The sequence below is a fragment of the Oncorhynchus mykiss genome, chromosome 12, assembly GCF_013265735.2.
Source record: "Oncorhynchus mykiss isolate Arlee chromosome 12, USDA_OmykA_1.1, whole genome shotgun sequence".
Taxonomy (NCBI): domain Eukaryota; kingdom Metazoa; phylum Chordata; class Actinopteri; order Salmoniformes; family Salmonidae; genus Oncorhynchus; species Oncorhynchus mykiss.
In genome coordinates, this window is record NC_048576.1 from 27807987 (window position 1) to 27820386 (window position 12400).

General features: G+C 42.4%; 1 protein-coding gene across 1 annotated transcript; it reads left to right on the plus strand.

The window, feature by feature from the left end:
• Positions 1 to 4798: 4798 nt before the first annotated feature.
• LOC110539135 (potassium channel subfamily K member 13-like) lies at positions 4799 to 8716 on the plus strand. The gene is made up of 2 exons (XM_021626104.2): positions 4799 to 6013; positions 6624 to 8716. The coding sequence occupies exons 1-2, from the start codon at positions 5632 to 5634 to the stop codon at positions 7637 to 7639; spliced, it is 1398 nt and encodes a 465-aa protein (XP_021481779.1). The 5' UTR covers positions 4799 to 5631; the 3' UTR covers positions 7640 to 8716.
• The last annotated feature ends 3684 nt before the right edge of the window (positions 8717 to 12400 follow it).

Genomic DNA, 12400 nt, shown 5'->3' on the forward strand with positions numbered 1-12400 from the left:
TTGCCTGTGTTTAGCTCTATTACGTTTATTTTTATTCCATAGAAAATTCCCGAGTCCTTGCCGATCACAAGCATACCCATGACATGATGCAGCCAACACCATGCTTGAAAATATGAAGTGATACTCAGTGATTTGTTTTGTTGGATTTGTCCCAAACATAACGCTTTATATTCAGGACAAAAAGTTTATTTATTTTCCACATTTGCAGCAGTTTTTCTTTAGTGCATTACTGCAAACATGATGCATATTTTTGAATATTCTGTGCCGTCTTTCTTCTTCTCACTCTATCATTTAGATTAGTATTGTGGAGTAACTACAATGTTGTTGATCCATCCTCAGTTTTCTCCTATCACAGCCATTGAACACTGTTCAATGTCACCATTTGCCTCATGGTGAAATCCCTTAGCAGTTTCCTTCCTCTCTGGCAACTAAGTTAGAAACGATGCCTGTATCTTTGTAGTGACTAGGTGTATTGATACACCACCCGAAGTGTAATTAATAACTTCACCATGCTCAAAGGGATATTCAATGTATGATATGATTTGTTTTTACCCATCTACCAATAGGTGCCCTTCTTCGTGAGGCATTGGAAAACCTCCCTGGTCTTCGTGGTTGAATCTGTTTTTGAAATTCACTGCTGGACTTACAATTATCTGTATGCGTGTGGTACTGAGATCTGGTACTCATTCAAAAATCATGTTAAACTCTGTTATTGCACACAGTGAGTCCATGCTACTTATCATGTGACTTGTTAAGCACATTTTTACTCCTTATTTAGGCTTGTTATAACAAAGGGGTTAAACACATATTGACTCGAGACATTTCAGCTTTTAATTTTGCCACCGATCCCCTTTTCTGTTTCATTTAGTTGTGTCTGATTAGTTGCACCTGTTTTGTGTTTAGGTTTTGATTGTGGGCTATTTAAACCCAGTAGGCCCGCCGGCTGTTGTGCGGGCTTGTTTCTCTGTTCGTTTTGTGGATGTGATATTTTTGTATTTCTCCGGACTGTTTGTGTCCTGTTTTTGGGCCGGTCATTGTATGCGCCTGATGTTTTGGCGTGACCTACTTTTCTCGAGAATAAATACAGTTGTCCTTTACCCTCTACTCTCTGCGCCTGACTTCGCACCCACTACTCCTAGAAGTCGTAACACAGTGACAAATCTAAATTGAATCAATTTTAAATGCAGGCTGAAACACAACAGAATGTGGAAAAAGTCAAGGGGTATGAATACTTTCTGAAAGCACTATAGGTTGTTGTGGAAATTCTACACAGGGACTCTCAAAGTCAATATTAAATTAATCATCCTTTATTATTAGTGCGCTGGAGAGGTTCCAACCAACTCAATGCACAAAGTACACCAAATTATTTAACTATATTTCAAACATTTTAAAAATGTTGTGTATCAGGATTACATTGGGTTTTTCAGTACATTTCTTATCACGAGAATTTACATGTGTGCAACCAAAACTCCGACATTAGATACTTCAGAGATTTTCCTTTGTGTGCCCTTTAAGCTGCATCCTTTCCTCAGGAAGTCTTTCAAAGGGAGTAATGCAGAGAATTATTGTTAAATGTAAAAATAAAACTTGCTAGCGGCCATTCCATCAGTGCTGGAAGAAATAAAATAAACATGTATATAGTTTTCATTACGCTACATTTGAGTCAGTCTTAAAAATTCTTAACCATTAATTGAGTTTACTGCATCTTGGGAAGGAAGTCTTAATAAAACCATGTGTATACAGAATTATACTTCAGACACATCAAATGATACGGTGTCCCGTAAAGCTGAATTAGGCTAAAGCCTTCTAAACCTTCTAAAGTAAACAATTCCAGAGCCCCTCTCCTGTAATGTTAATCTGTTGTTTAACACATCTGCTAGGACCTTCAAAAAGTTGGTGCAGGTTTATCAGCTCAATATTCGGTACCTACATTTTTACTTGGTTCTACTTCTAGACACAGTTCCACGTAACAGATTATTGTTTTAGATGACATTACCTTCTTACTTAAATCATTTGTCCTACCCAAACTGTAGAATTGAGCAATAAGTTGTCAAAAATGTGTCTTATTCAATTATTCATACCTCTGTCCCAAATTTCCCCACTGTGTCCCTTACCCCCACTGTGTTCCTTACAGCCTGTTTGAGTTCAGTGTGTACGATCTATTGTTCCACTGGAGGCTTATCTCTTACCCAAACACAAGATGGCACCCTCATACCTCTGTTCGTCATGTGATCTTGTATTAAAACATTTACTTCTTCAAATTACTAAGATATTGCATTATTAGAGTGCTATCTGAAAGCCAATTACCATTCGCTTTGTTACTTTCACTAGTCTCCATATGTTTCCTTCAACTAGGACTCCCTTCTTCCCAATAGGAAGACCATCTCAATCTACTACTTCTAATACACAAGGATCAAAAACAAGGAGTACAGGAGGGGACTGAGCACGCACCCCTGAGGTACCCCTGTGTTGAGGATCCCATGTGCATCTTCAACGATTCTCTTGTCGTTACCATATGTATCTCCTATATATAGATATTAACACCTCGTGTTATTGTTAGTTGCTGCGGCCCATGTAGTCACTTCTCACCCCCCTATCCACATCGATGGAACAGTAGTGGAGAGGGTAGCAAGTTTTAAGTTCCTCGGCATACACATCACAGACAAACTGAATTGGTCCACTCACACAGACAGCATCGTGAAGAAGGCGCAGCAGCGCCTCTTCAACCTCAGGAGGCTGAAGAAATTCGGCTTGTCACCAAAAGCACTCACAAACTTCTACAGATGCACAATCGAGAGCATCCTGGCGGGCTATATCACCGCCTGGTATGGCAACTGCACCGCCCTCAACCGTAAGGCTCTCCAGAGGGTAGTGAGGTCTGCACAACGCATCACCGGGGGCAAACTACCTGCCCTCCAGGTCACCTACACCACCCGATGTCACAGGAAGGCCATAAAGATCATCAAGGACATCAACCACCCGAGCCACTGCCTGTTCACCCCGCTATCATCCAGAAGGCGAGGTCAGTACAGGTGCATCAAAGCTGGGACTGAAAAACAGCTTCTATCTCAAGGCCATCAGACTGTTAAACAGCCACCACTAACACTGAGTGGCTGCTGCCAACACACTGACACTGACTCAACTCCAGCCACTTTAATAATGGGAATTGATGGGAAATGATGTAAATATATCACTAGCCACTTTAAACAATGCTACCTTATATAATGTTACTTACCCTACATTATTCATCTCATATGCATACGTATATACTGTACTCTATATCATCGACTGTATCCTTATGTAATACATGTATCACTAGCCACTTTAAACTATGCTACTTTGTTTACATACTCATCTCATTTGTACATACTGTACTCGATACCATCTACTGTATCTTGCCTATGCTGCTCTGTACCATCACTCATTCATATATCCTTATGTACATATTCTTTATCCCCTTACACTGTGTACAAGACAGTAGTTTTGGAATTGCTAGTTAGATTACTTGTTATTACTGCATTGTCGGAACTAGAAGCACAAGCATTTCGCTACACTCGCATTAACATCTGCTAACCATGTGTATGTGACAAATAAAATTTGATTTGATTTGATTTATAAATGCATACAGACAGCTGTCAGCGGAGCTTTTCATCGTACCATTACACCCTCTTCTAGTCTTCTCATTAGACTAGTAAATAGCCGTCTCTCTATAAGACTATGGGTACCTTTTATGCGTTACTCACCTTTATTTGATTGATTTTATCAGTTGCCGTCCCTCAATTGTTTGCAGATGATGTGTCTCCTGGGCAGCCCACTGTAAGGGTCTGGCCTGGGCGGATCTCATCGTCTTTTGGTCAGTGGGGAATGTCCCTCATGCTTCATAAAATGCACCATCGGTTTTCCTCGTAGACCCCCAGTGGAAAGCTCCGCAGGCAGCATCAATCATCAACATTGTGACGCCAGCAAGCCAGCAGTGGGATGCAGGGTGCAGATGGTCCTAAGGAGGAGGGCATGTCAGCCCCCCCCCCCCCTCATATCTTTACCAAGCACAGGCAGGAACCAATAATTATTTATGACACTAAGACAAGATTAACATTTTCAAGACTGTCTCTTCACATTATACACATTTCCATCACAAGGTGTAAAGGCCGGTGTCTCTCATTCATGCACAGCCTCTTTCTTCTGCACCTGGACACTCAGTACTTCAGTGTCGTAGCATGAACCAATGCCCCTCTAGTACCCCTCAGCCCTCATCCAAGATTAAAGGCAGACGGACAAACACAAAAGAGCAGTCAGGAACAACAAATCCATCACTCCCACACAAACTACAACAGAAAGGAGGCACACCTTGTACCTGAGACACTTGGTACTAAACCAAAGGAGAGAGGAGAACATATGTGGTTGTCTGAAAATTAGACTCAGTTAATCACTTGGTACAGCCTGATAAAAGTATAATCAATGAGCTGTGAACCACCTCAGAAGACCTCTGAAGGTTCGATGTATTTGAATGCCACATTTGCAGTCAGATGTTGCATGGATAAATACCATGCAAATAAGAAGTTGCTGTGTTTTAATCAGTTTACAGCTCAAATCCAGTGTTTTAATCAGTTTAGATACAGTATTTGCATATCAATAATATATTGAAGACCATCTGTTACTGTCTGCCCAGTGAGAGAGAATATTAGATTGAATGTTGATTACAGGTTGGAGGACATGAATAGAAAAGCTTCTAAAATCAAGAAATTATTACACCAATCAAGGTTTGCTTGCAAACATGGGTTCTATTTGCTCTCTCTCTCTCGCTCTCTCGCTCCCGCTCTCACTCGCTCTCATCTCACTACTCACTACACATACATGGTGACTGATCATCAGATCCTTGGAAAAGCACGCTCAGTGCAGGTACCTTAAACCGCAGATCAAGTCTCACCATGGCCATGTGCAAAAACTGTTTGAATAAAGTGTGAAATTATCGGATTAATCAAGATCTCAAAAATCAGGTATGTTTTGTCTCTCTTTATTGTTCAGATAATATGTGATATGAATTATCGAAAAGCCTTATGAGCAATTTGTGTAAAAAAAATAAAAAAAATATGAGAGGTGTAGGTTTTGATGATACTCTCTGATATTCAGGAAAAGTAAATAGCTCTAGTGATTCATTATAGTTTTACTTTACAAGACAGATGTCAGTAAATGAATATACACATTTTGAGAAAAGATCGAAAAAAGGATTTCTACTTGTTGATTGAAAACAATTCCAATACCAAGTTAATTACCCAGTAGTACCTGTATCTTGTTCACAGACCAGTTCAGGATTTCATAGTCATAAACTGTGACCATACAGTCAGGAGTCCTCTTCTTATCAGTGGGCACATCATCAGATTCAGAACTCATAGAGGTGAATGACCACTCAGGACATTACGACACATTGAGAGCGCTCTGGATGGATCAACCATCAACATCCCCTGGCATCGGGGGGCAGCTGTGTGTGTAGGTTCTCTGTGTGGGTACCCACTTTTTTGTTAGCATATTAGGGTATGTTAAGCTTGTATTTTTGTGTCTGTGATGTAGTTTGGTGTGTGTGATGTATGTGTAGTGAGCTGTGTAAATAAGGCAGGCTCAGAAAGGCAGTGTATGTTAGTGCGGTGTTGTATCTGTGCTGGGCTAGCTGCACTCATGGCTCGTAAACGGAGTGGAGGCTGCTGCCCCCGGCCGCCCCTCAATAAGGACAATGCCCGCTTCTGCCTGCTGGCAGGGCTTATCCTGCTCTACCTGCTGTGTGGGGCGGCTGTGTTCTCCGCCCTGGAGCGCCCCTCTGAGCTCCGTGCCCACCGCCTCTGGGACCAGCAGCTGGCCAACTTCACCCTGAGTCACCAGGTAAGCCTGGGAGCCTTGCACGCGCTGCTGCGACAGTATGAAGAGGCCAATGGGGCTGGGATCAGAGTGGACGCTCTTAGGCCCCGCTGGGACTTCTCTGGAGCCTTCTACTTTGTTGGCACGGTTGTGTCCACCATCGGTGAGTTGGACAGCTGCTCTGTGTGAGGGTCAGAGTCAGGGTATTTAACATGCAAAGTTATTTGCTGTCATGTAGATGCAAACTGAACACAACTGTTTCAACAGATACACAGTATAATGTATAATATTTATTTGAGTAGATGAAGGGGATGACAAGAGAGAGGAGAGGAAGCTGGGATGGGATTAGATTGATGATCGGTGAGACTCCGAGGCATTATTTGTCAAATTAGTTCAATTTCAATGTACATCTGGGCATGTGAGGTCAATTTACATTTCTGGGACTTTAGCATTTTGTTATGTGATCACTACTAATGACTGAACATTGTTAATGTTTCCATCTCATCCCTTCTTTCTCTCAGCTTCTGTTTTCATGACTCATTCAGTCTCTCTTATTTTGAGTTTGTCAACATAGTGTCCAGTACTGTAAAATGATGATCCCTTACTCTAATATAAATTGCATTCATGGTATGAAATGAAAATACCTATATCAATAGCCACTCCACATCTTTTATCATCTTGACATCTAGTGCTAAGTAAGAACAAATGTAAAGGCACTTATTTGACAAACAATTGGCACATTGACCCTTCTCTTTTGTACTCTTTCCCACCAGGCTTTGGTATGAACACCCCAGCTACCATCCCTGGTAAAATATTCCTGATCTTCTACGGCCTCATCGGCTGTGCCGCCACCATCCTCTTCTTCAACCTCTTCCTGGAGAGGATCATCACCATGCTAGCCTACATCATGCGCTGGTGCCACGAGCGGAGGATGAGGCGCTCAGGGGTGGGGCCTGTGTCTGGGGTCGGGGAGCCCCGCAGTGAGGAGGACAGTCTGGAGGGTTGGAAGCCCTCTGTCTACTACGTGATGCTGATCCTGGGAGTGGCGTCTGTGCTGATCGCCTGCAGTGCCTCCTCTCTGTACTGCTCCATGGAGGACTGGAGCTACATGGACTCCCTGTACTTCTGTTTTGTGGCCTTCAGCACTATCGGCTTCGGGGACCTGGTGAGTAGCCAGAGAGAGCGTTATGAGGCCCAGGATGCCTATCGCCTGGGCAACTGTCTCTTCATCCTCATGGGCGTGTGCTGCATCTACTCCCTGTTCAACGTTATCTCCATCATCATCAAACAGACTCTCAACTGGATCCTGACCCGGCTGGCTTGCCCAGGCCGGCGCTGTCCCTGCTCTTGCCCTAAGAGGGGCCTCTGCCGGCTGCTCTGCTGCCCCTGCCTCCCTAACAAACACAGTGGCTTGAGGCCTCCACCCGCACGGCTCCGCCAGCAACGGCTCAAACGCAACGCTGTGCAGCCCACCCCATCTCACCCCCCTGTGAGGCGACACCGCTACACAGACGCCTCGGTGGAGACAGTGTGTAACAGCGAGACAGACGCTGGGATGGGGGTGGACGGGGTCGCTGGAGGCCGGCGTCTCTCTGGGGAGATGATCTCGGTGAATGACTTCACAGCGTCCAATAAGGTGTCTCTGGCGCTGCTGCAGAAGCAGCTGTGTGAGACAGCCCACCAGGGCCCCCGTCAGAGCCACGTTCCCCGTCACAACGGCTTCTCTGGGGGGGTGGGCGCATTTGCCATCATGAACAACCGCCTGCAGGAGACCAGTGTGGACAGGTAATCACACCTGACCCCAGTCACACTAACTCACAGAAATAAAGCACTGTTTTCTGAGGGTTATTGTAATATTACCGAATGGTAGACTGGATGCTGGATCCTCTTCTGTTATTCCTAGAAAACTAGTGACGTTTCATCCTCAGAATTAGCATTGTTTGTAGATCAAAGTACAGTAGTGAAACAGAACAGTTGGATGCTACAGCTGGACATACATATTTGCCAAATGTAAATATATTCACATAAAACTCATTCGTTTTCAATGTAACTCATGTTGAGGGTAGCTAGGTTCTTAGTTCTAGACATGATGATAGCCCACAGCAGACCTCTATTCTGTCTGACAGCTTTTCAGGATGCCAGACATTCATGATGATCACTGACAATGGTCCCTCTAAACTGCGCACTGGCGCACAGCTCCGCTCAGACTGCAGCACAGATTGAACTTCTCTCAACTTTCTAGAGTTTTCCCCTTCTGTTAACACTATCAACGTTTCGCTCTGCTGTAGGAATTGTGCTCAAATCAACGCAATATTAGCCACTTTCAATGTAACATTTCAAAACAAAATGAACTATGCAAAGCTAACTGTGCAAGAGATGTTATTGTAGGCAGCACACATTGGAGTAGGATTAGGATTCTGTTGCATTGACATGCATGACAGAGGCCCCTACTCTCTGCAGGCCAGTGCGCCATAACCAATCAGAGCTGTAGTAGACATATTGGCTGCAATGAGGGTCGTGGGTAGATGCACTTGTTTTGAGATCAAAGCGAGAGCTGTGTAGCCACCTGCGCACATTTGTTCATATTCTTTGCTAGTTTGTGAGTTATTAGCCGAGTTATAGTGAATTCCTAGTCAACCATTTGGGAGTGGTTGCTTCCAAAATGTGTGCATTTCTAGCCATCTTTGAAAATCAAGTCAGGTAAAGAGCTTTTTTTACGTCTTAAAGGGGCAGTGTTATATTTTGAGACGGTCTTGAATAAGCTAAATAGTCAATAGGAAGAGGGTAGCATAATTTGTCTGATTCTCTGTAATAATGGTATGGGAATAACAATGAATTTTATTTTGTAAAGTGGTTTCTTGCATCAAACAACACAACTGTTCAGTCACCTTGTCTGAATAACGAGTGGATAAACAGGTTAATGTCAAGCCCTGCATGTTTTTTTCCAAAATCTTATGGAATGTAGGCCTACATTGAACAACCATGTTATGGGATGCATATTTCTCCATTGTTTTCAATGGTAGGCCACTCTGGTAGGCCTACATTATGAACAAATAGCCACAGTAGCCTACCTGATCTCCTATTAATACACTGCTTGAATGTTCCTGTTTGGTTCAGTGGTGAGATGCAGTGGACAGATGCCTTTCATTTAGACAGCGTCTGTCTGGAGATGGGTTTGAAATGCTCAAGTGATTGGCTCAAATACAATGCTGAATGCAATCAGGCTTTGTGTGGAGTATGGAGACGTGGAGGGCCTCTTGAGAAGACCCACTGATTTATGAGAGCTTTGCAGATGTGTCCTGAGCTCCACCACAACACAATGGATTTGTATGGGGTGGTATCCGGGATCAGTGAACATAGATATGTATCCATATTATGTACATGCATCCTCGGTCACCTAATGTCTAGGCCTCTGGTGGAGAACCTGTTGAATATGTATCACAGTTGAATTGTGTTGCGTTAATTAGATAGAAAGCCCTCAGACACACAGTATGAGAGCTGTAAAAAGGGAAAACAAAACCTATTCATCTTAATCAAATATAGTCTAGCACTGGGAAAGGTATTTATGTCAATAAACGGTATGAAAGTGTGACATCCACAATAATCTGGAGTGAGTTGCGTTTTGCCAATATTCTGTGCTCATTTTCACAGTGCCTAACTGGTTCGGGCCCCCTCATACCTATGCAAATATTTCCCTCAAGCATGACCTTGTTCATCCATAGTTATCTCTTTACCATTTTCCTGTACCATACCATATTATCATTACCAGTGGTGTAAAGTACTTCATTAAGTTGTCTTTGGGGGATCTGAACATTACTATTCATATTTTTTATTTTACTTTACTTACTTTACTTTCACTTTTACTCCACTTTATTCCTAAAGAAAATATGTCGTTTTTACTCCCATACATTTTCCCTGACACCAAAAAGTACTCATTACATTTTTTATGCTCAGGATGGACAGGATTATGGTGCAATACACGCACCTATCAATATAACGCATTGCCATCCCTACTGCCTCTGATATGTCGGACTCACTATACACAAATACTGCATTTGTAAATTATGTTGGAGTGTTGGAGTGTGCCCGTGTCTCTCCGTATACAAAAAAATAAAATCATGCCGTCTGGTTTGCTTAATACTTTTACTTTTTACTTTGACAATTGAGTACTTTTTCTACCACTGTACTTAAGTACATTTAAAACCAGATACTTTTAGACTTTTACTCAAGTAGCATTTACTGGGTGACTTTTACTTTTACTTTAGTCATTTTATATTAAGGTATCTTTACTTTGACAATTTAGTACTTTTTCCACTACTGTTCATTACCAGTGGCGACCAGTCATTCAGGGCAGGTAGGGCAGAGCCTGTTTGAGCCTGTTTGAGCCCCACTTGTTTAGTTAAAAATATATATATTTATATATGTGTATATTTTTTGGTTGACTGTTTTGCATGTTATTTTGCCATTCATTCTGGTCACATATCAGTTTGCAAACAATGTAAAAATAAAGCCACATCCAAAAAAGGTTTCTTTCTTGCTTTCTTGAGTAAGGCAGCTCCAAATGAAGGTGTTTCAGCCAAGCTCAGTGCTTTCTGTGGTGGATGGGCAATCAGCGGAAAATACATAGTGTAGGCGATGGTAATCTTCTCTAGCTGCGCCATGATTGGCTTAGTGTTCTGTCACTCATTGGGACACTATGTCATCGCAGGATCTACAAGGAGAGCTTGGCAGTTCAAGCCCCCTTGGGTGCTGCCATAGATTTAAATTAGAAGTGCCCATCGAAGAAAGCTCAAGGTCATTGGCCACAGTTAAATTCCATCAAATCATGTTATATTTCCCGTAGCTTTGACTGGACTGATCATAACATCATACTTTCAAAATCTTAGCTATCAAGCTAGACAAGCAGTCATCATCATGAATCACGTCAACAATCTACTGGCAAATCCTTTTCAATCCTTGTAATATGAAGAGAAATTATAGATAAAACGTATCAGTGCTCATCGGCCATTGGATATAAACGTTACACAACAGATCAGAAATCGCAAATTCAACAATAAGTGGTTTGGAAGGAATCAGTGGCTAACTTGGGGCTCCCGAGTGGTGCAGCTGTCTAAAGGCACTGTATCTCAGTGCTAGAGGCATCACTACAGACCCCGGGTTCGATTCCAGGCTGTATCACAACTGGCTGTGATTGGGAGTCCCATGGGGCGGTGCACAATTGGCCCAGCATCGGCCGGGTTAGGGTTTGGCTGGGGTAGGCCGTCATTGTAAATAATAATTTGTTCTTAACTGACTTGCCTAGTTAAATAAATGTAAAAAAACTGCAAGTGTTGCAAAAAGCAATCACTATTTTTTTCCACCTGCCTGCTATTTAGTGGAGAGGGTGTGTTGTCCAAATGGGGTTAAGGATTTAAAACATCTGTCTGAAAGGGTATTTTTTCCAAGTTTAAAAGGATATCCATTCACACGGAACACCATGGGCCAGAAAAGGTTGAATACATTGGCCATGCTGTCAATCCAGCATGACTTCTGCTGCGTTCAAGACAACTGGGAACTCTGACAAAAAACAAGCTCAGACTGGAAAAATAAGTTTTGAACGGTTATCCAACTCGGAATTCCAAGTCGGAACTCGGCCCTCTTTCTAGAGCTCCGACCGGAAGGTGACTGACGTCATGATTCAACCTTTTTCAGAGTTCCCAGTTGTCTTGAAAGCACCATAAATCCAGAGAATGCCAGAAGTTGATGACAAAGTTTGATGACAAAATATTCCCACAAGAAGGACAGCACAACAACGGTGAGTCCAAAAATGTATTGTATGCTGCTGCATAAATGATGTAAAACGTATACTGTAGCTAAGAAAGAAATACTAAGCGTACAGTATGTTGCATAGTAAGCTGTTAGTGGCCCCAGTGAAAATTGTGCCCCTGGCCTATAGCCTGTTTTAGAGAAATATCATAATTAAATATTGTAAGAGCTTTCTTTGTCTGCTTTTATGCCCCCTTTATTTATCCTACGGTTTTGACTTGGTGTAAAGGGAGAATACTGTAAGAACGTCCCATGTTCTGAAATCTGTCACTGTACATTTCATAAGTGCTGAACAAATAGTTATATTGACTACGTCCATCTTAGCTCGCTCATTAATGTCTCAATCGAAATGACGGATTGCCTCTGATACGCTCATCGTTCCCTTATGCCATAGTGTGTACATCTCAATTGATATAGGCCTATTGCTTATATAGGTCTATCTCATTAGTAACTTATTCATCATTTTTCATTGTTTTGCTTACTTTGTGTATTATAATTAGCTCATGTGCTTTTCTTGACGAGAAGGCGATACTATATAATGTTGTTGGGTCTGTAATCATGTTTGCCAGGGACTCTTTCCATTCAAATATTTGTTTTCAGCAAAAAGTTCAGTAATAGACCCATGTAATTCCAGTTGATATTTCGAGTGTTGTTTTGTTTGTGCAATTCGCTGTCTGTGCGCTGCGCTGTAAAGGGTCAATGTGCAGGAGGTGGGACGCAGTCAGGTGCAGGACACAGAGGATGA